The sequence below is a fragment of the Protopterus annectens genome, chromosome 16.part0, assembly GCF_019279795.1.
Source record: "Protopterus annectens isolate FY-2018-M chromosome 16.part0, PAN1.0, whole genome shotgun sequence".
Lineage (NCBI taxonomy): Eukaryota > Metazoa > Chordata > Ceratodontiformes > Protopteridae > Protopterus > Protopterus annectens.
This window is the reverse complement of record NC_056750.1, coordinates 776,952,879-776,980,499: the sequence shown is the minus strand read 5'-3', so window position 1 is coordinate 776,980,499 and position 27,621 is coordinate 776,952,879. Positions and strand designations below refer to the sequence as shown.

General features: G+C 40.4%; 1 protein-coding gene across 1 annotated transcript in view; it reads right to left on the bottom strand.

The window, feature by feature from the left end:
• NDOR1 (NADPH dependent diflavin oxidoreductase 1) overlaps positions 1-27,621 on the bottom strand; it is a gene marked incomplete in the record, with an annotated part of 478,408 nt that overhangs the window by 177,374 nt on the left and 273,413 nt on the right. Inside the window, 1 exon segment of the mRNA XM_044058525.1 lies at positions 21,668-21,782. Coding sequence (XP_043914460.1) covers positions 21,668-21,782 — 115 coding nt within the window.

Sequence of the window (27,621 nt, the reverse complement as noted above, 5' to 3'; positions counted from 1 at the left end):
ATAGGTCCCATAATCAGTTACTAACCAACACTCCTTCATTCAGCTCAGACGCAAGGAGACAAGAAATCTTTCCAAGAACCCTGATCCACTAGGAAAAAGACTGGAATCAGGAGTGGAACAAGCAGCTAAGGGAGCCAAGCCCCAAAGTCACATAGGATATTTCTTTTCTGCCCATCCTATCCAAATGTTTCTTATTAACCCTTTCTTTCTGTGCTTGCTATCCCTGTTCTCTGGCCAGTAGAGTTATTCAGTTTTGTAGGAGATAGCAGTAGGGATGTTATCACCCAAAGAGTATTGAGAATGTTTGCTGCGCTTACCTCATCACGCAGCAGGTAGACAATGGCATTCCAAAATGCCAGAGCCATAGACACACACACACTTCCACAAATACACAGTTTCTGCAAAAGAATATCACAGAGTTGCTGTGTGGACTCACAGATCCAGGCTTTGTGTTGCTCTTGCTATGACACTCAGTCTCTTAGTCACTATTGCAGGGATCCCCAAGCTAACATCACTCACCCCAGGATAGGCGAGGCAACACTCACTTCTACCAATCTCCACTAGTAGTGAATGGGAATTCACTATTACAATCTCCCCTAGTTCCTCTAGCGCCTGTTTTGCTAAATCAATCCCATGTTGTCTGGCTGCAGTCATGTCTTCATCCACCTATGCCAGAGTTGGCTGATCTAAGGCTTCAGACTCTGTGGCTGGTGACAAAGTGTCATAGTCACAGAGTCCAATGCTGAACCAATGAGCACAGTCAGCTAAAGGATGCCTCATGAAGAACTTCAACTATGGACCTTTAAAGGTTGTTCACTGTTTGGGGAGCTGTAGAAGCACAATCAGGGTATTTCTGTGCTATAATGGCTGGTTCAAAAGAAGGAATTATCTGACTAACATGGGCAGTGGCATCTGAAAGTGGCACTACACTGGCTTCATTCCGTTTCAGTCTTTCCGGAATAAAGTCCTTCTCCTAAGTATATGATAGCTGGAGTTGCATGTGAAGCGAGAGCAACCACTCAAAAAGACTGAGGGGAAGGACTAGAACTTCAAATCAAATAACTGATTCAGTGCATCTGGCCACTACCTGCCTGGCAAAAAATGGAGTGTAAAAAACATTTCCCTGGTCCTCATGACACCAAAGACAGGCCAGCCATCACCCCTCACATGGTGACCACAGAGAAGCTGCCTGGCATAGTAATAATCAAGTTCCCAAATAGCAGTATCATTACAGGATGTCTAAGTTTTATCACTGAAAAGGCAACCCTACAACTACAGCATTTTATAGGTCCTTCACCAATAATGTACTTGAGAGGCTTAAGTGTCATCTAAGGTGTACTTCATGTTCAGCCAACTAATCCTCAACAAAGCATTTAAAGGACATGAAGATATCTACACACAGAAGACAGGAATGGGATTAAAGAGTATAACATTCCCTGAAAAAGGTGCAGAAGGAGCTGTCCTACTACTAAAATAAACACTAATCAAATTCTCTAAAAGCTCAGCAGGCTTATTAAAAAAAAAAAAGTGTCAACAACCACCTGAAAATTGTTTGCTTCCCTACCAGAACCGCTAACCTGTTCTTGTGGTAGACCAACCATAACCTACCTTATTCAACAACAAATCATAGAAGGAAGGAAGGAATCTTACATTTCTGATTCAGGGATATTTTCAACATTACCTCATGTAGAAAAAAGGATTTTGTGTCTTTGTGGAGCTTGAAATAAGGGGTGAAGCACAAATGTAATTGTAACTCTCAAATCCTTCAAGGATAAGTAGTAACCATCAACAAAGTCAACCTTCAGAATAAGAATTTCAAGTAGGTTTTATCAGCTGTGTCAAAGAGAGTACTCGGGCTATGAAAAATAAAAGTAACACTCCATTCCATAACAACCAACATTATTGGTTTCTTAATGTACTGCTCACTTTTGGGACAACTTAACCGTTGGAAATAAGTGCAGGCACAAAAACAAAAGAAACAATGCACCTTAATTGAGGAGTAGGAAAAGTTCTGATCAACAGTGCCAGACACCTCAAAACGATGTGCAAATCAATTTTCCATCTGGTACCAATGCATAAAATGTTTCCCATTAGATGGGTGCCACTTCGCCAAGTTAAGTTTTATACCTTCTCACAAAATCTTAAATAATATACCAGAAATCAACTATCTATATGTTAATGGAATTTAAACAACCATACTGTGAAGGGCAGACTGCAAATAGATGTATGACCCTACCCTAATACTGCCAAAGCAAATGGTCTCTAAATAGTCATACCCACAATTTCTCAGCAAACAAGGCACAACCAGGGCCGATGTGGCCAATATGGAGCTAGTATGACCAACAGTTCCTTGCCTCCCCTCATTTTCACTATGGCCACTGAAACAAAAGGAACAGGAGAGGGCAAATATAGAAGACCTCCGTGGTCAAGGTTTGGTTACATAAAATGAAACCTTGTCCAGATGTCTGACAAATGGGCTTTTTTTTTTTAAACTAAGACTAGAGCCACTGGGCGAACAATAAAATTAATGTCAAAGTTAATAATGGAAATACCTCTGGACTTAGCTGCCATTTCTGCCTCAGTACTACTACTACCACCACTATAGAGTAGGTCAACCATTCTAATAGAACATTTAATTCTCTTGCTGTTTTCTTATTTTCCAATTTAATTTTCCTGTGAGATGAACTGTCACCAGGTAGATGAGAAAAAAGTGAGTGTTTGGGTCCAACACAACTGGGAAGAGAGTTCTAGAATGCAATTTTAATTTTATGTACCATACTACCAGAGTACTGTCCAAGATCACTTATGGGATTATTTTGGGCAGCACTCTATGACTCTCTGCCTGTGAAACTACCAACAAGACAAACAAATACAAACCCCCAACTGATTCCGAGACCATAACTCTTTTCTCAAATATCTTTTTATTAAATTTTTTCATAATTTGAAATCAAAAATGATATACAGTACAATAAAAGTTGTTACAGTTTGCATAACATTAGCAAGTTATTAAGCTAGGTGTTCACACACTGAAGAAAAAAAAATTAAATTAGCTGAAGTTAACAAAGGATTACCATGAAGTTATGATTGTATTATGACTCAGTCATGAGGCATGAATATAGTAAAGCAACTGACCTATACATTATGTTAATACAATAAGACTATATCTTGCAGCACAACAACCCAATGATACACAAAAAATTCTAAACTACTATACATTATACACATTTACAAAAATGTCACCTTAGTTGATGCTGTTACTACTTTTAACTAAAGAGAGTGTTTAATAACTATGTATATTCGCATACTTTGCCCTTTATGATAAAATATCAATTAAAGGAGGTACACACGGCTTACCTTGACCTTGCTAAAGCATTTGACACCATTCCCCATTCAGGTATTATTGATAAGCTCACCAGCCTGGGCATAAACCCTTACGTCACAAGATGGATCACAAACTGGCTCTCAGGCAGATCCCATAAAGTAAGAGTAGCGGGATCTATGTCCGAATCCAGACCAGTAATGAGTGGTGTGCCTCAGGGCTCTGTCCTGGGGCCCCTCCTGGTTGGCATATACTTCTCAGAAGTTCAGGCAAGCATGGAAGGGCTGTGGCTGACAGTTTGCGGACGACTGAAAACTGGGTGCTATAATAAGAGTCTCCGTCCGACATGGAGATCCTCCAGAAGGGCCTAAATGAGACTGATGCATGGTGTCAAAGCCATGGTCTCAATCTAAATGCAAAAAAATGCGTAGTAATCCCCTTTGGAAAAAACAGAGTACCTGCAAACAACAACATAGGAGGCAATCCCCTGAAATCTGAAGAAATAAGGGATCTAGGGACCCAAGTAGATAGTCAGCTTTCCTTTGATAACCATGTTGCCAAAGTGGTTATAAAATCCTTCTATTTGACCCATCTGATCATGAAATGGTTCGCATCAAGATCTAAGGATGTAGTGGTGCCCCTCTACTCTTCCCTCATCAGACCCATTATTGAGCACAATGCACCAATTGGAATGTACCTGGCTAGACATCCTCAGCAGCTGGAGAGACCACAGAGGTACCTAACCAAGAGGATTACTGGCCTCAAACAGTTTCCCTATGCAGCACGATTGAAAAAGCTAAGACTGTTCTCTGTTGCATACCACTTTCTCAGAGGTGATCTCTGTCTAACATAGAGCCATGTCCAACCCAGAATTGTTGAACATGCTCCATCTTAGCAAAACCAAATCTACTCGAGCTACACGCTCTAGGGATGTAAACCTTAACACAACAATGAATAGAACATGCTGGAGGGATAGATTCCCTTCGCAGAGACTTCCCTTACTATGGAACAGGGTCCTGATCTACATAAGACAGAGCCCCTCACTATCACTCTTCAAGAGGAACCTTGACGAGTGGATGGGTAACAAAGTTCACACCGGGGATCACACCAACAGCACTACTAGACAGGGGCCAAGGGTACTAGCTGCTAGTACAAGGGTCTAGGGAACTACTAAATGGGCGGTGAATACCGCACAACATGGCTGGGCTAATATATGCCTTCGGGCAGACAGTCCAGTACCAACCTATGAACCTATAAAGCTTTACAGTAGCTTTGATAATATGCCTGGTTCTTTTGACTTTTGGTATACAGCTTCTTAGCTAATACATGTTTTTCGCCATGTTCTTGTATTCCGTCCAATTAAGTTTGGATCTGTCCAGCCAGTTTTTGGCTATGTAAAATTTTAATAAGACACATAGTGGTACAGTGATGTGTTTATTGAGGCTATTAATGCTCTTAAAAATATGCAGTATCACTGTTTCCTATGATAGAAAAAAAAAGGCTACTCAAATCTACACAAGAGAAATCTCAGTGAGCACAGTTTATAAACTTTTTTGCAGCTCCAGAAGATATGTAAAAGATCAGCTTCGTTATTAGGTCAAAAAGGACAATAAGGTGACTTAGATGGATTAAATTTGTTAAGATGGACATGTGTATGGTATGCATTAGTACAATAGGGTGATGTAGATGGATTAAATTTGTTAAAATGGACAAGTGTATGGTATATGCAGCATTAGGACAATAGGGTGACTTGGATTAAATTTGTTAAAGATGGACAGGTGTATGGTGTGCACTACTGAAGATCATGATCTGAGTGTATATTAGTTTCTTAAATGGCGTCAGTTTTATGGCGTTTCAAATGGCTAATTCTTTCTGATTTTACGTCAAGTTACTGCATTTTTCTTCCCAATACTTTAACAGGATTGCATTTTGATATTTTATTTTAGTTTTAGGATTTAGTGGATAGATCATTCACTTAGGATTAATTGCGTACTTAGATGCTTGGGAGAAACTGTCTATGAAAATTAAGATTTTACCAAGATCAGTATTAGGGTATTGAAAGTAAATATTTAGGCCATCTGCAAAGGCAGTGTTATTTTATTTGGGTTTTTGATACTGAAATAAGCTGATGGTATGTTCTTTGACTAATCAGTAGTAGTAGTGCTTCTATATAGAAATTAAACATGTTTGGTGAGAGCGGACATCCCTGTCGGGTGCCTTTAATCTTTATCGGGTTAGATGTTTTCTTATTAATATAAAGTGTTGTAGTTGCCTTACATAGTGTTTTGATCATTGTTCTGTATTCTTGTGGGAATCCAAATTGTTGCAGGATAAAAAAAAAGAGGAATTTTTGATTGACTGTCAAAGGCTTTTGTTGTATCCCCTGATAAAGCATATTTAGGGGATTGGTCCTTAGTGCATAGGTGGGTTAGTGCATCAATGGTTAGCGTATTATCCCATACTTGTCTCTGACTCAAAGTCTAGTTGCTCAGGTGAAATTATATGTGGAGCGGTTTTCTGTACACTAGAATTGCTGAAAGTATCTTCAAATCTATATTTTATCAGAGCAATGGGTCTGTAGCTGTTTGGCTTTTTGGAGTCAGTGTTTGGTTTTGGAATAAATATGGTCTTGGAATGTTAATATATAGGTCTGATATCCCAAATTCTATTATATGGTTGCATATTTTTAAAAGTATTGGTGCTAATTGTTGTTTGAAGTGTTTATAGAACTCTGCTACGCACCCATCATGACCAGGAGCTTTCCCTATTTTTAGCTTTTCAATAGCCTTTACTGTTAATGGACTTTTAGGTTGTTAGATTGAGTATCAGTAATCTGAGGGAATTCTAAGTTGTCTGTAAAATTTTGGAAAAGGCTGTCATGTATATGATCTTGTGGACCATATATGTTTTGAAATATTTCTTCAAAAGCCTGTATTTCACTATCTGAATTAAGAGGGGTTTCTGACAATAAATCTCGCTATCATTTTGGAGGGGGTCTGCGCCCATTCTGCATATATAGCATTCTTAGTACTATGAATGTATATGGTTGCATTAGAATCTCATTTAGTTGTTTTTGTAAGCCTGCCATTTGTTTCTCAAGGGTAGGCGAGTAATTTTTTTATAGTTCTAGTTCTATTAGTTTTAATTTAACCTCTGTGTTACTTATTTTTTCTCTATTTAGTCTTTTATAGAAATTATGCTTTTTGAATCAGGATACCTCTCGCCATTGCTTTAAAGGCTGCCCATTGAATATCTAAAGAAGTATTATTGTTTGTAAGGTTTACATTTACTTGATTCAGAGAGTCTATAATTTCTTGCTCCACTTCTTTGATTTCAACAGGTTTGAGTTTAGGGTCCAGTTTTAAGTATTATATGTACTAAACTTAGATTTATATTGGGTTATTACTAAATTAATTTTGTAAGTATTATATGTACTAAACCTAGATTTATATTGTATTATATTGATTTTTTTTTTAAGTATTATATGTACTAAACCTAGATTTATATTGTATTATATTGATTTTTTAAGTATTATATGTACTAAACCTAGATTTATATTGTATTATATTAATTTTTTTAAGTATATGTACTAAACCTAGATTTATATTGTATTATATTAATTTTTTAAGTATTATATGTACTAAACCTAGATTTATATTGTGTTATTATATTGATTTCTTAAGTATTATATGTACTAAACCTAGATTTATATTGTATTATATTCATTTTTTAAATATTATATGTACTAAACCTAGATTTATATTGGGTTATTATTATATTCATTTTTGAGTGGTCAGATATTGATCTATAGGTTCCGAGTTATAATTAACTTCATTAGCAGCTATGCTTTGTGAGATTAAGAATATGTCAATTCTCGACCGTGTCTTATAGAAGGGTGAGAAATGTGTAGTTGGTTCTTAAACTGTGTTGTTTAGTTCAAAGGGATCTACTAGGTTAAAGTCTTAAATTAATTCTGGTAGAAAGGTTTTGGCTTGGGGTGATTATTTTTATTTGATCTATCTTTAGATGGATTTACTGTTCTATTCCAGTCTCAACCAATTCTAAAAAGATGGTCTGGGTGTTATAGTAACAAGTTATAGATTTCAATTAGAAAGACAAGCTGATAGCTGCAAGGACCATAAACATTACATAATAGTAAGGTTTTTTTGTAAGCTGGATGTGAGCATGGGAAGTAGCACCACCTGCCTTTTGTGTCACTGTTATGTTTGATCATGCTTCTTTTAAATGATTCTTTATTATAACTGTCCCTCTTGATGCAATACTGTCCACGGCTGCTATTTATTAAATCCACTTGATATTTTTATCTATATCATTGTCCCATTGTTTCTTAGTCATGTGAGTTTCTTGTAAAAATGTTACTTCTAAGTTTGACTGATATATGAGGTGCAAAATTACCTTTTTCTTTTTAATGTCTTGCAAGCCGTTTATGTTCCAAGAGACTACACTAATCATCTTCGATAATGATGAGGTTAAATACCAGTTACTAAAGTAACTGTGGCTACACTAATCATCTTCGATAATGATGAGGTTAAATACCCCTGTTACTGAAGTGTGGCTACATTAATCTTCAATAATGAGGAGGTTAAATACCAGCTAATGAAGTAGCTGTGGTTACACTAATAATCTTCGATAATGATGAGGTTAAATACCCCTGTTACTGAAGTAACTGTGGCTACATTAATCATCTTCAATAATGAGGAGGTTAAATACCCGCTACTGAAGTAGCTGTGGTTACACTAATAATCTTCGATAATGATGAGGTTAAATACTCCTGTTACTGAAGTAACTGTGGCTACACTAATAATCTTCGATAATGAGATTACATACCAGTTACTGAAGTAACTGTGGCTACACTAATCATCTTTGATAATAATGAGGTTTAATACCCCTGTTACTGAAGTAACTGTGGCTACATTAATCATCTTCAATAATGATGAGGTTAAATACCCCTGTTACTGAAGTAACTGTGGCTACATTAATCATCTTCAATAATAATGAGGTTAAATACCCGTTACTGAAGTAACTGTGGCTACACTAATCTTCAATAATGATGAGGGTAATAAGGGGAACGTTTGGTAGTATATGTTTAGTAGTATACATGTGTTGAAAGAAAGAAAAGGTGACAATGCACTCTTTCAGAAACTCCCTAGTGCCTGACCACTTACAACTATTCTCTGAAAGAGAAAAGTTGAACCAGTAAACAAATACTATATTCATAATACTAGAATTTAAACTTCTAAAAACACAAAAAATACTAACCATCTTAATGTGAATATTTTGTATTCCAAGGAACATCACAACTCCGCCAGGATATTCGCCACACAGCCAGCAGCTTTAAGATGTGGTTAACATAAGCATTGCTAACCCAGTGAGGAGTTAAGGGTAGCGGTTATCCAATAACTTCCATACTTTATCTTAATATAAGACCCTGAGACTAATTATGTCTAGAGGTGCTATGTTGACACAAAACATCATTTGGGTAGCTAAATAAGACCAGCTTTATCTGTTGTTGCTATAAAGTGCAGCTTATAGTGTTTTCCTCAATTGGTAATCTATAATTTAACAATCTTGATAAAGCAGTAGACTCTGTTACTGTAGAATATGTGAATCAATCTAATATGATCCTGTGGCAGTCCTTCAACTAGAAAATTCTTTATGAACTACCACCCAATGAAAATAACTAAAAGATGGCCTGAACATACCTTGGGTAAGATAGTATCTTTCCTTTGCTCAGTTCATCAGAATTCATAGAAACACCTTCCTGTAAGCCGGAAACATGTCTAACTTCTTGTTGGTAGTAAACAGCAATGACTCTAGAAAAGAAATAACCTTATCCAGAGCTGTGCATGCTTAAAGATCAGCAAGTCACCTCCTCCTCCTCTCAGTCTTGCCCATTTTTCCCACATCCTAACCATCAGTGAGGGTAAGATCCGACAAGAAGTCAGTCGTCTAAGCAGCCATAAAGATAATTTTCTGCCTTCACCAGCAACCTGGCAACAAAAAGGCATTGTTATGGACCCAACCTTACCTGTGATAGTGAATGTGAGCACCTACTTCATCGCCTAGGCATTTTATGACCTCCATTACAAATATGCACGACCACACACACACACACACACACACACACACACACACACACACACCTTTGTGGGCCACCACCGCCAGCTAGGAACTGTTAAGTCCATATCCCCCAGCTCCTGGCCATTGGTATCATCCAAACCTTCACTTCACAACAGAAATCATTTGATCTTAAGCTACAATCTCCCTCCATCCAGGATGAGACAGCTGACAAAAATACTCAAAAAAATCAGCTGGTCTGTCTCTCTCGTTCAATAGCATTGCCCTGGCAAATTCATCTCGATGCTTATAACTTTCCAGGATTGAACACGTGTTTTATTACATGCTGTTTAAAACTGAAAAGTTTAACGAGAGGAAATACTGTAGTCTAGAGGTGCTATGTTGACACAAAACATCACTTGGGTAGCTAAATAAAACCAGCTTTATCTGTTGTTGCTATAAAATGCAGCGTATAGTGTTTTCCTCAATTGGTAATCTATAATTTAACAATCTTGATAAAGCAGTAAACTCTTACTATAGAATGTAATATGATCATATGCTATATACTACAGTTCTATATGACCTGCCTATAATTAACACATATATTTCCATTATAAGCATCATATTACAAATGCAGTTGGAACAAGTAAATTATACCATTTGTGACCTTCTAAGATTCTCGGTCTGCTATTAAGGAAAAAAAAAAAAAAAACAAGTTGGCTACACAAGTACATGGGGCAACATTCTTTGCAAGGATATATTGTCCAAGTCCCCACAGCATGATGCTTATTCCTGCATGGACAGTTTGTTGTGTGGATCACATTTGCAGTAACTTTTTTCCTATCCTTTTCTCCTATTTTCTCTCTCTCTCTCTCTTCCAGGCTTTCAATGAGACCATAACTCTTGAATTGGTAAAGAAAAGAGACTGCAAGGAGCATAGAGCAAGCCCCACCCAACATAAGTCGCATCTGCAATCAAAAACTGAGATGGAGGCACTCCTTGAATGACTTTGCCACTGTTCTACATTGCTCGCCTTCGCAACTTACTTTTTGGATCTGGATAGTAATTACAGAAAAAAAAAAAAGTCTTGTCAAGTTGCTGTCTCCCGGGATACCACAAGCTTCTGAGATGAAGTTGAACATTCTTCATATACATTGTGGCGCTTTGGACCATCTGAATGCCCACGTAACACAGCGAGTCCTGTCAGGAGTTAAGGGTTGCTGTTATCCTGTAACTTCCATACTTTATCTTAATATAAGACCCTGAGACTAATTATGTCTAGAGGTGCTATGTTGACACAAAACATCATTTGGGTAGCTAAATAAGACCAGCTTTATCTGTTGTTGCTATAAAGTGCAGCTTATAGTGTTTTCCTCAATTGGTAATCTATAATTTAACAATCTTGATAAAGCAGTAGACTCTGTTACTGTAGAATATGTGAATCAATCTAATATGATCCTGTGGCAGTCCTTTAACTAGAAAATTCTTTATGAACTACCACCCAATGAAAATAACTAAAAGATGGCCTGAACATACCTTGGGTAAGATAGTATCTTTCCTTTGCTCAGTTCATCAGAATTCATAGAAACACCTTCCTCTAAGCCGGAAACATGTCTAACTTCTTGTTGGTAGTAAACAGCAATGACTCTAGAAAAGAAATAACCTTATCCAGAGCTGTGCATGCTTAAAGATCAGCAAGTCACCTCCTCCTCCTCTCAGTCTTGCCCATTTTTCCCACATCCTAACCATCAGTGAGGGTAAGATCCGACAAGAAGTCAGTCGTCTAAGCAGCCATAAAGATAATTTTCTGCCTTCACCAGCAACCTGGCAACAAAAAGGCATTGTTATGGACCCAACCTTACCTGTGATAGTGAATGTGAGCACCTACTTCATCGCCTAGGCATTTTATGACCTCCATTACAAATATGCACGACCACACACACACACACACACACACACACACACACACACACACACACACACACACACACCTTTGTGGGCCACCACCGCCAGCTAGGAACTGTTAAGTCCATATCCCCCAGCTCCTGGCCATTGGTATCATCCAAACCTTCACTTCACAACAGAAATCATCTGATCTTAAGATACAATCTCCCTCCATCCAGGATGAGACAGCTGACAAAAATACTCAAAAAAATCAGCTGGTCTGTCTCTCTCGTTCAATAGCATTGCCCTGGCAAATTCATCTCGATGCTTATAACTTTCCAGGATTGAACATGTGTTTTATTACATGCTGTTTAAAACTGAAAAGTTTAACGAGGGGAAATACTGTAGTAACAACATTATAGAAATTATGTTTTACTTGAAAATGTTTATAATGTAAGGTTAGATAAATGAGGAGAGACTCTACAGTTTTACATAATTCTCGTATATGATTTTCACCATATTGCTGCTGCGATGAATGTATTAATTTGCTTGCTAAATAAGGCAGTTTTAAAGAATAGGAAAATGCATATTATGTTCACAATGCTATTTTAACTACTGTTCCTTTAAATTTTAAGATGTTGAGACCAGATGATTTTAATCATGGTTAAACACGACTATTTACAACTTGATTTTTGTAAATGTTAGTATCTGATGAAGTTCAAAGAAGTATTTTGACGAAAAGCGCTTCATTAAACTTTGTGGATTCAGTCTTAAGTGAAACTGGGATCTAGTCAGGGCTATATCCCTCGACACCAGAGCTGGGCTGTAATAGGACCATTTACAGTGGATAGCAAACATCTGATCTTCCTTTTGGGACAGTTGTCACACTACAGCTTTTCTTACCAACATGCCTTCTGTGCTATGCAATTCTTGGTCATTACAGTTTTCACAGTCTCTATTTTCTTGTGGCAATACTGGCCGTGACATTTCTAAATTCAGTTCTTGAAACTCTGACACTGCTGCATGTGTCTTACAGGATTGTCTGCAAATGTTCCTGCACATCTTACCATTTTCCTTATGAACAAAGGATATAAAAAGGCCTTATTCATTTTTAGTTATGTTAACAGCAAAAAAAACCCACCACCAGGTTGGTGGCACAGCACGAAGCATCAGAGACTATCCATGTGCAACTAACAGTGGGTAAAACTGCCTTCCAGTTTATAGCCTGCTACAGACCACCCTCCCAAACCCAGGAACCCCACTCGGCCTTCCTGAGAACACTGGAAAATATGAAGGTCTCTTCAAACACCATTATACTGGGCGACTTCAACTACCCAAACAGAGACTGGGAGCATTACTCTAGCTCCGACACCCTAGCTCAAAGGTTCCTAGAATTTATAAACTCAAATGCTATGGAACAACTTGTTACCACTCCCACAAGAGGGGAAAACATACTGGACCTGATCATCACCAACATGGGGACTCTATGCTCCAGACCAGAAGTGTATCCCTCACTGGTAAGATCAGACCATAAACTAATCTCACTGAATATTCACATCCCGACCCCACCCCCTGCCCAGAAAACCACAGTGAAAAACTTCTCTAAAGCAAATTTCACACTCCTCAAAACTGAGGTGGAATCCTTCAAAGCCCCCGGGCCTGTGGAAAATACGGCCCAGACCGCAGAATCCTTTATAAATGCATTCTATAAACACCTTCAGGAATGCATGGATCATGCAATCCTAAATAAAACCAAGACCCAATCCTCCAAAGGCAGACTACCTGTCTGGTGGACCCTAGCCATAAACAAACTATACAACAGAAGGAGGAAGCTACTACATGATAGAGCAAAATCCCAAAAAGGGAAGGCATCTCTGATCAGTGTTAGCAAAAAACTACGGGCACTCATAAAATCATCTAAGGCCAGCTTCGAGAGAAAAATTGCACAGGACACTAAGGATAATCACAAGGCTTTCTTTAGTTATGTTAGGAACCTGGGTGGGAATTCCCAGATATGCTCAGAATTAGTCCAAAATGACAAAAAAAACCCACCAAACCCACAGACATTGCCAACATCCTAGCTGACAGGTTAAGCGCAAACTCCCCCCCCCCTCCCCACCAAAAGGGCAAATATCTATCCCAGCAGAGTGCTGCCTCCCTGACATCTCAGATGCTCAAGTATGAGCCGTCCTCTCCAAAGCAAAAAACACAGCATCAGTGGGACCAGACGGTGTCCCGGGCTGCGTCCTACATGAACTCCAAGAAGAGCTAAACCCAAACATAAAACTACTGTTCAATCTCAGCCTTACCACAGGATACGTACCCAAGGAGTGGCGTGCAGCAACAGTGGTCCCTCTCCACAAGGGTGGTGCCTCAACGGATCCTGGAAACTATCGCCCCATAAGCCTGACGAGCTTGGTCTGCAAAGCTATGGAAAGGATCATCATGGACCTCATAAATAAAGATATTGGGGACCTACAGACACTGGATCCTACCCAGTTCGGCTTTAAGGGCAGATCCTGCCTCTTAAACCTGGTCAATTTCTTTGAAACAGTCACCAAGGCCATTGACGAGGGGAAGGTGGTCCACACAGCCTACTTGGTCCTCGCAAAAGCCTTCGATACAATACCCCACTCGGGCATTACAGATAAGCTCACCAGCTTAAGTATAAACTCCTACGTCACTAGATGGGTTGCAAACTGGCTCAAGGACAGAACCCACATGGTTAGAAATGCTGGAGCCATGTCAGACTCCAAACCAGTTACAAGTGGCGTTCCACAAGGCTCAGTTCTGGGACCTCTCTTGTTCGATATACATTTCTCAGAGGTACAGGCCAACACGGAAGGATTGTGGCTGACTAAGTTCGCAGATGATTGCAAACTGGGCGCCATAATTGACTCTCCAGCTGACACAAGCATCCTCCAAAAGGGCCTCATAGAAACAGACAACTGCTGTCAGAGCCATGGCCTCTAGCTAAATGCCAAAAAGTGTATAGTCATCCCCTTTGGCAAAAACAAAGTGCCCACAAATTACCACATAGGTGGTAATCCATTAAGTACGGAAGTAGTAATTAGGGACCTGGGGACCCAAGTTGATAGCAATCTCTCATTTGACAACCATGTGGCCAAAGTGGTTAGAAAAACATTTTATATAGCCCACCTAATCATGAAGGGATTCACATCTAGATCAGGGGAGGTCATCGTGCCTCTTTACTCATCCCTCATCAGGCCCATAATTGAGTACAATGCCCCTTTTGGGATGTACCTTACCAGACACCTGCAGCAACTGGAAAGACCCCAAAAGTACCTCACCAAAAGGATCAAAGGGCTCAAACAGATGCCATATGCTGCCCAGTTAAAGAAACTCCAGCTCTACTCAGTGGCATACCGCCTGCTCAGAGGCGATCTGTGCCTGACATATAAAGCCATGTCCAACCCGGAATTAATGGACATGCTGCACCTCAGAAAATCCAAATCCCATCGAGCTACACACTCGAGAGACTTGAACCTCAGCACTGAAATAAATAGGACATGCTGGAGGGACAGATTCATAACCCAGAGGCTCCCTTCACTCTGGAATAAAATCCCAGTCCAGGTTAGGCAGAGTCCCTCATTGAGTCTCTTCAAGAGGAATCTTGATGAGTGGATGGGAGATCGTAGGTTTACCCCGGGTATCACTTCTGTGTCACTGTTAGACAGAGGCACAGTATACTAACCTCGAAAAAAGGGCATAGCAAAATTCATTTAAAATGGGTGGCGAAAGCCAAACACACTCTGGCTAGGCTTATAAATGCCCTAGGGCAGATAGCCTAGTATGAACCTATGAACAAATTAGAAATCAAGGGCCAGACTGAGCATTTAAGATGTGCCAGGTATTACCAAAAGGAAATTTAGTTGAATGGAGGCTTACTAAACAGGAAAGAACACAATACAAACCCTTAAATGGAATGAGTACTACTACTGAGTTTACAGTGGGGACCAGAGTGATGGGGAAGGAAGGAATATTGGGGAGAACTGAAAGGAACAAAAAAAAAAGTCTCTGAATGGTGCACAAGTTTGTGTAGAAAACATTCATAGTTGGAAGTGGTTAAAAAGTTTATGAAAGGAATGAATATGCAAAACACTAAGTATATTTTTATGACATGTAAATGGCAATTTGGAATACATGTATGATAAATTTTGGAGTTTAAGAAAGCTGCGTTTAAAAAAAAAAAAAAAAACCTTCAGTATAGATACTGATAGGGAAGGCAAGGTTACTGAAATAATTATGAAGTGCATGCAAATTCGTAATCATTTCAGTAACCTTGCCTTCCCTGTCAGTATCTGCTGCCCTTCTTTTGTCATGGATATTTCCCAGCAACAGGGTCTTTGAGTTTTTGCTTTACTATCAGACCTTCCAGTGAACAGTCAATATTTATTTCCTTGAATATCGACTAATTTTATCTTCTTGCATCCCAAAGACTTTCTCCAATGCTACAATTCAAAAGTAGGATCCCAGTTATCCTGATTAGGGGTACTATATAATTATCTACCACAGGATCATAGGAGGTTACTAAGCTAATTGTCCTGGGACCATTACAAGCCTAGCCAAGAGTTTATCCCCAAAAAAGAAACCTCAGTCAGCACCTGTCATCCCTGTCAATGAGGGACAAAGGTGGTACCCCTGGGACAAATTTGTGGTTTCCCACCCACTCATCAAGGTGGTGCTTGAAGAGGGTCAGCGAGGTACTCTGACATGTACGGGAAGTCTATTCCAGAGATGGGGCAGCCTCTGGGAGACAAACCTCTTTCTCCAGCAGGTTTTGTTAATGTCGCATATTAGATGTATGCCTATTGAGCAGGTAATGCGCGAGGAGTTAGACTTACGGATATGGAGAATCTCTAGTAGGGCAGTGTCTGATATTGCCTTGTAGGTAAGACACAGATCACCTCTGAGCAATCTGTATAATACAGAGTAAAGTGATAGTGATTTCAGCCTGTCCGCATAAGACCGGTATTGGAAGCCATGGATTCTCTTTGTGAGGTATTTCTGTGGCCTTTCCAGTTCGTGCAGGTGTTTGGAGATGTACATACCAAACGGGGCATTATACTCAATTATAGGTCTAATGAGGGAGGAGTACAAAGAGGTAATAACCTCCTTTTTGCTGGATGCAATCCCTTTACTGATGAGATGAACCAAGTAAAAGGCTTTTCTGACCACTCCCACCACATGATGGTTGAATGTGAGATTGTTGTCAACCTGAGTACCCAGGTCTCTCACCACGGGTTACGTGCTTAGGGGGTTGCCATTGATGTGGTAAATCAGTAGGGAACAGTGTTTTTGCCGAATGGTATAACACATTTTTTTGTGTTTAACTTAAGGCCATGATTTTGGCACCAGTTATTTGTAGCAGTGATACCCTATTGCAGTATGTTAATGTCATTTGGGGAGTCAATGATGGCACCCAACTTAGTCATCCGCAAACCTGCTCAGCCACAGGCCCATGGTCTTTGCCTGGACCTCTGAGAAGTAGATGCCAAACAGCAGTGGGTCTCAGGACAGATCCCTGGGGAACACCACTAGTGACAGGTCTGCTGTTGGAGGTGGTGGCGCCTATTTTGACCTTGTAGGTCCTATCTGTGAGCCAGCTGGCCATCCATCTGATGAGACAGGGATCAACACCAAGTTGCGTTAGTTTTTCAATGATGCCCAAGTGGGGAATTGTGTGAAAGGTCTTGGCCAGGTCAAGGCAAGCTGTATATACTGACTTTTCCCTCATCCAGGGCCTTGATGACAGTCTCAAAGAAGTCATCTAGGTTCAACAGGCAAGATAAGTACAAATATGACACAGTCATTGTCCATGCTGGTGTGAAGGACCTGAGACGTACCTCCCTGGACTACATGAAGAGAGACATAGAGGAGCTCTCAGATTATGTAGCCCAGGCAGGTATGACCCTGACCCTGAGCAGTATCCTTCCTTCACCAAGAATGATGCCACAATATAGAGACAAGATGATCAGCTTTAACAATTGGCTTAATGTCTGGTGTCATTCAAAGGGGATCCAGTGTCTGTCTGCCTGGGATGACATGCTTGACAAGCCACGCTGCTTCGCGAGGGACGGCTTGCACCTGTCACCCCTGGGATTCTGGATATTGGCTAAGGCTCTTGCCACCCCCATAGTCCCTTTTTTAGGCAAGGCTCAAATTCTAAACCTACCACCCTAGAAAACAAAAATGGGAAGAAACTGAGGGTAATGCTGCTCAATGCCAGAAGTCTAAATCTCAAAATGCACGCACTCGAGGCCCTTCTCAGTATGGAGAACATCGATGTCTGTGCTGTAACTGAAACCTGGTTCAAGGCTCCTGAGAGCACCCCGGCACTATTAGGTTTTACCTCATATCATGCGTTCCGGCCCCAAAACCCGGACCACAGCACAAAAGGAGGGGGTGTATCCATATTCATAAAGGATACCCACACCTCCAGGTTGGTGGCAACGCACTAAGCTCGGAAACCATCCAGGTGCAACTAACCATAGGCAAAACTGCTCTACAAATTGTAGCATGCTACAGGCCACCCTCTCAAACTCAGGAACCCCACACAGCCTTCCTGAAGACACTGGAGGGTATAAATGTATCTCCAAACACCATCATATTGGGCGACTTCAACTACCCGAATATAGACTGGGAACATTACTCAAGCCCTAACTTTCTAGCCCAATGGTTCCTGGAGTTCATAAATTCAAATGCCATGGAACAGCTAGTCACTGTTCCCACGAGAGGAGAAAATATACTAGATCTCATTATCACAAACATGGGGACAAAATGCTCCACACCGGAAGTATATCCCTCATTGGTGAGATCTGATCATAAACTAATCTCACTGGAAATCCACATCCCGCCCCCACCCCAAACAAAAAAGACCACAGTGAAGAACTTCTCTAAAGCAAACATCACACTAAAGACTGCTGTGGTATCCTTCAAAGCCCCTGAGCCAGTGGGAACCACAACCCAAGCTGCGGAAGCCCTTACAAATGCCTTCTATGAACACCTCCAGGACTGCATGGATCAGGCAATCCCAAATAAAACCAAGACTCTTTCCACAAAGGGCAAACGTCCAGTCTGGTGGACCCCAGCCATTAACAAACTTTACAATAAGAGGAGAAAGCTATTACATGATAGAACAAAATCCATAAAAGGGAAGTCACCCCTGATCATTATTAGTAAAAAAATACGAGCACTCATAAAATCAACTAAGGCCAATTTTGAGAGAAAAATTGCCATGGATTCAAAGGACAATCATAAGGCCTTTTTCAGCTATGTTAGGAACCTGGGTGGAAACTCCCAGATATGCTCAGAATTAGTCCAAAATGATACAAAAATCACTGAACCCACAGACAGTGCCAACATACTGGCAGACAGGTTCAGTGCAAACTTCACCCCCCTCTCCCCCCTAAAGGAGAGATAACTATCCCAGTGGAGTGTAGCCTCCCAGACATCTCAAATGCGCAGGTGAAAGCTGCTCTCTCTAAAGCTAAAAACACAGCATCAATGGGACCGGATGGTGTCCCCAGCTGTGTGCTACACGAGCTAAATGAGGAATTAAACCCGCACATAAGGCAGCTGTTTAATCTCAGCCTTACCACAGGATACGTGCCCAAGGAGTGGCGTACAGAAACTGTGGTCCCACTCCACAAAGGCAGTGCCTCTACGGACCCTGGTGATTACCGCCCCATAAGCTTAACAAGTCTAGTCTGCAAAGCTATGGAGAGGATCATAATGGAGCTCATAAACAAAGATATAGGGGACTTGCAGGCATTGGACCCGACCCAGTTTGGCTTCGTCAAGGGAAGATCATGCCTTTTGAACTTGGTCGACTTCTTCGAAACAGTCACCAAGGCCATTGATGAGGGAAAGGCAGTCTATACAGCCTACCTTGACCTTGCAAAGGCTTTCGACACAATACCCCACTCGGGTATTGTAGAAAAACTTACCAGCTTAAATGTAAACCCATATGTCACAAGATGGGTTGCAAACTGGCTTAAGGACTGAACCCACAGGGTTAGAGTTGCTGGCGCTATGTAAGACTCCAAGCCGGTCACAAGTGGTGTCCCACAGGGCTCGGTCCTTGGCCCCCTATTGTTCGGCATCTACTTCTCAGAAGTACAGGCCAACATGGGAGGACTTTGGCTGACAAAGTTTGCAGACGACTGCAAACTGGGCGCCATAGTGGAAAGTGCATCGGACACGGATATCCTTCAGAAGGGACTCACGGAAACAGATAGCTGGTGCCAGAGCCATGGCCTGAAGTTAAACGCCAAAAATGTATAGTCATACCCTTCGGGAAAAACAAGGTAACCCCAAGCTACCATATAGGTGGCAATCCACTAAGCACAGAAGAGGTTATCAGGGACCCAGGTTGACAGTGGCCTTTCTTTTGACACTCACGTTGCTAAAGTGGTTAGAAAGACCTTCTACATTGCCCACCTGATCATGAAGGGATTCACATCCAGATCTAGTGAGGTCATTGTTCCCCTGTACTCTTCACTTATCAGACCAATGATAGAGTACAGTGCCCCATTCGGGATGCATCTCACCCGACATCTGCAGCAATTGGAGAGACCCCAAAAGTTCCTCACCAAAAGGATAAAGGGACTCCAAAATCTGTCATATGCTGCCAGATTGAAGAAACTCCAGCTCTATTCAGTTGCATACCGTCTGCTCAGAGGTGACATGTGCCTGACATACAAGGCCATGTCCAACCCGGAATTAATGGACATGCTCCACCTCAAAAAATCCAAATCCACAAAAACCACTAGAGCAAGCGACTTGAACCTTAGCACGGACATAAATAGGACGTGCTGGAGGGATAGATTTATCACTCAGACTCCCTATGCTGCGGAATAAAATCCCGGTCCATGTGAGGCACAGCACCTCGCTGGCTCTGTTCAAGAGAAATCTTGACCTGTGGATGGGAGATCGTAGGTTTACCCCGGGAATCATCTCTGTGTCACTGCTGGACAGAGGCACAACAAACTAATAGGCACAGTATTTTTTCATATAAGGGGTAGCGTAAGCCACAAAAATTTGGGCTAGGCTTATAAATGCCTTAGGGCAGATAGCCTAGTATAAACCTATGAACCTATGAACTAATCCGAATTGGGCAGGGTTGAACGTCTAGAGATTGTCTATGTTCTTGTTTATGAGATCCATAATAATACGTTCCATGGCTTTACAGATCAGACTTGTCAAGCTAATGAGGTGATAGTTTCCTGGGTCAGTAGTAGCACCACCTTTGTGCACGGGGATGACAATGGCAGTTTTCCACTCTGCTGGAATGAAGCCCGTACTTAGGCTGTGGTTGAATAGGGTGCTCAGTGGCGAAGCTAGTTCTTGCTGGAGATGGTACAGAATACAGCCTGGGATGTTATCAGGTCCCATGGAAGCTGTGTTTTTTGCCTTGGATAGGGCCTTTAACATGATCTATGGAGATGTGAGGTGTGGGACAAGCATCAGGGATGTCGACTGGGCCTTTGGGGGTGATAAGGGGGTGAAGTTTGGGCTGAACCTATTCGCTAGTAAGTTGGCTAAGTCGGCAGGATCAGTGTTAGTGGTACCATTAAGTACTAATTCGGAACAAACTTAGGATAAGAAATTCCAATCTATAACCAAATGGGATATGTTATTTTGAGCACAAAGAGGGAAATCTTCTAGGGTTAAAATGGCCGACAAGGGCAACTAGCCTAGTGCTTCCTTATGATCCTGTAACAAAGACAATTTAAGGGGACCCATACAAGGCATAAAGCATTATGTTGCTGCCTCTGTCCATTAGTATTACCAGGGCAGTCCTGAAGCAACTTTTCAATTTCCCATCCATAGGTCTATGCTGTGCTTGGATACGGAAATTGAAGAGCTTTGTTTTATGTGGCTAGTGTGCGTTTTTTTTAAGAGAGAAGTGGTATCCTCTCCGAGATATATCTGTTGCTCTAAACCATTCTGTTGATGTTGCAGAAGAGGTTTAGATATTTTCAGTTTAGAAACCATGTAAACGGTTCCATTTACTATACGAATTTAAACACATAACCAAGAGAAATAGTTTGAATATGGTGTAAAACAGATGTCATTTATTCACTTCAGTTGTTCATTCTATAGATGGCACAGAGGAGAAATCTCAGTAAGCAAGTTAGCTAGTTAATCGTGGACTATAAGGGTATACACTTGTTTCTAAACTGTTTCTGGTCTACTGTTCTTCCTAGAACACATAGTTGAAAATATACCTGCAAGCTCTCATTTGATTATATGTGCTTTGCTATGTTTTCTCTACATGAAAAATGATAGAATATGAGCAGAAATGATAGTGTAATTACAAAAGAAAAGTTGTTTCAAGCTCTGCATAACTGTAAAGCATACCAGACTGAGGATTTTGTGATGCCAACCATGAAGAACACAGGCCACATCTGGGTTTCTTAAGACGTGTTTTATAGCGAACTACAGCCATTAAGATTTGAATTCGGTCAGGGTATGCCTGATGAAAGAAAAGAGAACAAAATCATATTGTGATGGGAAAGAGATACATTATAAACCAACCAATATCTATAGTGAAAACAATAATGCAGTACTCAAAGACTACACGAAGTATCAACAGGCAGTTGAACACTACATACATGAGACCGATAAAACGTCTGCACTGGATGTGCACACAACCTACATCTGGCCATATCCTGTGCCTAAAGACAACTCCATGTGGACATAGTTGCATTGCCTAAAGTGTCAACAGGCAATATGCCTCATCCCTTCAGTTGTGCTGGAGAGATGAACTCCTCATCCCTTCAGTTGTGCTGGAGAGATGAACTCCTTCATAATTCCAGGCAATAGTTATCACTGCACTCATACTTCATGGTAACTTGTAACAAGCATCTTACTCGCACTCTCTGCAAGAGATTCTCCAACAGTTACAAGACAGACAGGGAGCACTGATTTAACATAGAATAAATGCAGGAGGTTAAACACTAATCATTGGCCCTCAGCACCATATACAATGCACTAGACCTGTTCAGCAGATTGCAACTTTCAGAAATTCAAACCACATTTTGCAAGGGGGGGGGGAGACGTGCGAACTCGCGCAGCTGTGCCTCTGTGCAATACAAAATTTACAGCAACTTCGACATCAGCAATCTCAAATACTCTATATTTATTCTTTGAATAAATTGGTCTTGAATGTATTATGCGCTTGCTTTTTTCCTTTTAAATCTGCATTGTCAAGCCAAAAGATACCGATGAGGATGGCAATTAATTGAATCTACTACTTTTTTTCATGAATACCTGCATTAAATTCACTCAGTTAAAGAATAACATGGGCACACATACAACCAGTTTAGTAATAATAGAAACTTTAAGACTTCATTTTTACAATATGATAAAGTGAAGAGGATTTTAACATCTCAATTGAAGAAAGCAAAAAGAAAATGTCATACACATCAGGTTAAAGAAGATACAGGGAACCTACAGTTAGATGTTGGCAAGTAAGATTTATAGACAGAACTGGTCTAAGGATGCAAATGAAATGAGAGATTGCTTGATTACTGTCCCTGCTCATCATAAATGGTCATATTAATGAGGTAATAACATTTCGTGATATCCAACAGACTGTTTTCTTGACCGCTAATAAAGGTCCTGGCTCAGAAGGCTACATTCACAGTACTTTATCAAGTATATAGAGATGAAATGGCTCTGTTTTTGTATAAACTATAAGGTCTTTTAACCATTCCTTGTTGGAGTCCTCCAAATTCAATGAAGATAGCTGAAATGGTATTAAAGAAGACACAGATGGGATGAGACCTTAACATTACTCATAAGTTCATAGGCAGGTACTAGGCTAACTGCTGTTATGGGCCATGTTCAGCCTAGTCAATTTCCTTTCTCAAGGTGAGAATCAAACCCTGTACTTTGTTTGGGAGGTAAACACCTTAACCATTACACCAACTCCCAGCCCCTTACTGTTTAATTTTCAACTTGGACTACAAAATTATAGCAAAAGCTATAAATAAAACACTTATACTTGGACAAATTTCTTCATCCTATACAGCTTGGCCTTTGCCCTAACAGGAAAATGAGGGAGGCAAATTTATTATTATAAGCTATTTTGTAAAATACTGAAAAAAATTAATGACATGGTTGATTTTATCAAATGTTATGGCACTGAAGCATTTCATTTGATAAACATCTTCTTTGACAGGTTCTAGAGTATTATGCTTTTCCTTTAGCATTAATTACAATGATTCAAAATGTGTATGCTTAGAGGCTTATTTAAGGGTAAATCTAGAAACATTTAAATTTCATATATTAACTGAAGTAAGGCAAGATGTCACTTTTGCACAACATTATTTGTTACACCTTTAAATGCTCTATTATATAAGTTGCAAGAACTAATAACTACCACCATTACAAAAAAATTTTGATATTTCACAGATGACTTGATAATATTAAGAGATTAAAATCAGAATATAAAATGTTATAAATACATTTGGTCAAGTATAACTTGTCATGAAATGAATTACAATAAAATCAGAAAGAGCTCCTTTCTACTTAGCACAAAAAAATGAAAGGTCAACAGGCAGCAATCACAAACGTGCGCACACAGAAGGAAAACAAAACTACTAACAATGGTAGTCCAACATGACCTAAAGAGGTAGAGACAGAGAGAGGTACAACCAACGACGGTAGGGAAAGAATACCATAAGGTAAAAAGAAGCACACTCACTCACCAAAGAAGTGAGAGAAAACTGGAAGGAAAAACAAGGCAGGTAGAAGCAGAACAGATAAAGAAACAGTGTGTGTCTGTGTGTATATATATATATATGTGTAATCTGGTGTAATCTGGGGCATTGTGGGTAGAGTTTTAGCTTGAGAGGTTTTGGCTTGCATGAGCTGTGTAACGGACAAGCCGGTTTTGTGGACTGGAATCTCATCCCAAAGGTCAAGGATAAATGAAGATTTACAACATTAGATATGCTCTAAAGAGTCGGATATTGACTTAAAGTAAAAAAAATGTTTATTAGTGTTTTAAGTTAACACCTGAAGCTTACAGAAAAAAAGTTTCCTGAGCATAGATGCAAGGCAGATAAAAGTGTGTGTGATTATATTGCTGAGTTAAGCACTTATTTTCATAGGTGGGTGAGTGGGTGTCAGGTCATTTTTGAAAGACTGGCAGACCTTTTGGTGAGGGAACAAGCCCTTAGCACTTTGCCTGAGGACATGAGAATCTGGTTGGTAGAGAGTGAATGCAACTCTACAGATGAGCTGGGGAAAAAAGGTATCTACTTAGCAAGCAGAGCATTACTGCACAAGAATGGGACACCCAGTGCTGCACATGAATATACGGGAACCCATGGTGGGCAGCCTAAGCCACCCTAACAGAGTCACAGCAACAGGGGAACCACTAGTTCAGGTACACAGCCAGGATCAGGGGTTAAATTTTAAATGTAACCAGTGGAGCCATGTATCATACAGATGTCAACGGAGGCAAGGTGGGGAACAGAAATGAAGGAGACTCTGACGGGGAGTGATTACTGGGCAGGGGCCTGAAAAGGCTAACAGCCATTCCGACATTTTGGACCATCTGTGATACTGAAAGAAGCTCTCCCTTTCTTTTTGGAGCCACCTTGCCATTGCCTTTTAAAATCCATGTCCTCACAACTGGTGCCAGAGCCATGGCCCAAAGTTAAATGCCAGTAAATGCCCAGCAATACACTTCAAAAACAAAAGAAAAATAGGTTACCCATAAATGAGCACATCAGAAGAGCACAGAAGAAGCTCACCGAGGGAGGGGGGGTAACCGACCCAGGTTGACAGTAACCTTTGACTCATGTTGGAAAAAAGTAGAAAAGAAAACCTTGATGATCATGAAAGGATCTACATCTAGATCTAGATCTAGAGAGGCCCGTCTGTCCCACTCACTCATCATCATCATGAGAATGATTGATGACGCCCATTCGAATGTATCTGACTTATCTGACCAGACACCTGCAGCAGCTGGAAAGGCCCCAAAAGTTCAAAGCCAAAAGGATCAAGGGTCTCAAAATATGTCTTATGCTGCCCGACTGAAAGAACTCAGCCTCTATTCAGTCGCCCAGCTTGCTCAGAGGTGACCTGTGATGAGCATACAAAAATGCTACTGAGATTTGAATATGCTCAAACACCTCAAAAATCTCCCTCAGAACCACAAGGAAGGCCGGGAGGAGAACCTTGACATTATTATTTTAAGAAGATGCTGGAGAGACAGATTCATCACCCAGAGACTCCCTATGCTGTGGAACAAAAATCCCGGGTAGATGCAGAGAGGCAGCTGCTGCTGGCCTTGTTCAGAGGGAATCAATGGGAGGAGAGGGAGATCTAGATATACCCCAGGATCACTGTCACTGCTTGACAGAGACAGAGCATAATAAAAATATAATAGGTTTTTCTTCAAACTAAAGGGGTGGCGAAAGCCACATAACTATGGGCTAGGCTTATAAATGCCCTTGGGCAGATAGCCTAGTATGAACCTATGAACCTATGTTTGGAAATACCTTGCTTCTTGAATTGCTTTTTGAAAAAGAGAGCGGAGGTGAAAAGAAATATTTTACTTGCTTTAAAAAAGGAAGGTTGGAAGATTTGAGTCACTCTTTGAATCAATTTTCTCCTTTCAACAAAACTCTTACACACCTCAGCTGCAGAAAGGGGAAACAGAAGCTCCTTGTCCAGGAGAGAATTTTAAACTTCAGTTTCAACATCTTAAGGAAGATTTTGAGAACGTAGCCATACAAACCTTCTCATGACTTCCAGAAGCAGCAGACCTGGAGGCATTATCAGCAGGGTCATAAAAACACAAAGGCATGTTTAACTACATACACTAAAGAAACATCCAGATAATCTTTCACTTTAGATGAGGGAAGATTAGAAGGTAATTGTTACATGTTCTCAAAAGAACAAAATAAAAACTAATATCTGGCAGTTAAAACATTTCTGAATATTCAAGTAGTAGATGAATACACTTTCTTTACAAATTTGTCAAAAGCTTTTCCATTCTTGTCACAGGAAATGGGCGACCATTGCCAATGTCTAGCATCAGTAGTTTTGGATAGGGAAATCACCGCATGGTCTGCATTAGGGTTAGCAAACAAGTACTCATGAGTTTGAATTGCCATGTATAATCTTGTCAGACTTCCTAGAGGCAGGAGGTTAACTTTCAGGTAAGCTACAAGCTGTAAGAAAAACATTGTCTAAAGAAGATAAAACAGGAGGAACAAGTGCAGATTTTGAAATATGCAACTGTACGAAATCAAACTACAGTTGGACAATACAAATTTCATTCAGATTCCAAAGAAAAACCTCTTTCATTTTAAACAGCTGCAGAAAAAAGAAAGATCAGGAAAATAATCAGAAGCACTATCCCCAGAATCAATCTTCAGGTTTAAAAGAAACTCCAATTATAGCATTCTCCCTCAAAAATCCCTTCTCTTCTAGCTGAAAATCAGGGTCATAGAAACAGAACTCTATTCTATCCTGAAACAGGAGGAGGGAAAGTAAAAGCAGAAATGAACTCTAGTAAATCCCAGCAAATCTTCCCTGTCCATTGAAAAAAAAAAAAAAAAACAGAAGCAAAGTCCATTTTTTCTTTTCCCGTGAAACTCTCTGAAAAACACCAACCCAAAGCAGGCTCCTTTTTCTGGCTATGTGGCAGACCTTCAAACACTCTTCTCAAAGCGGGTGTTTACAGTAGGTCTCTCTTTCCTATGCAGGGCAACCCTACAGCCACAGAGGACATGTCTATTCTCCAGTCCTTTGTGGCTGTATGTTCAACATGAAAAGACAGGGGAAAACAATAAGCAGTCTGAGGAACCAAATCTGGCTACAAGCAAAGTCGCCTATCAATGGCTAAGGGGAAGGGAACCAAATCTGGCTACAAGCAAAGTCGCCTATCAATGGCTAAGGGGAAAACAATAAGCAGTCTGAGGAACCAAATCTGGCAAAGTCGCCTATCAATGGCTAAGCCACAAATGGAACAGACCTGACATCCAAAGACTCTCCAGACAACTTTTTTCTTCCTCTTCTTGCGGACAGGGGAAGGAAGAACTAAAGAGACCAGTAAACTGCTCCATGGGTTCAGCAAAGAAGGCAGCACTGACAACAGGAAGCATTGCCTGAGCCAGTCAGTAAAACCTACAGCAGCCAAAAGCAAGTTCTGTGGTAAGAAAACCACTGGCAGTCACCAAAAGCAAAATATTCTGTCTCGAACACATAAAACCTACAAAATATGTAAGAAATAAAGTAAAATATAGATTTTCACAGTTTGTTCACACCAACATTCACACATTAATCATCAC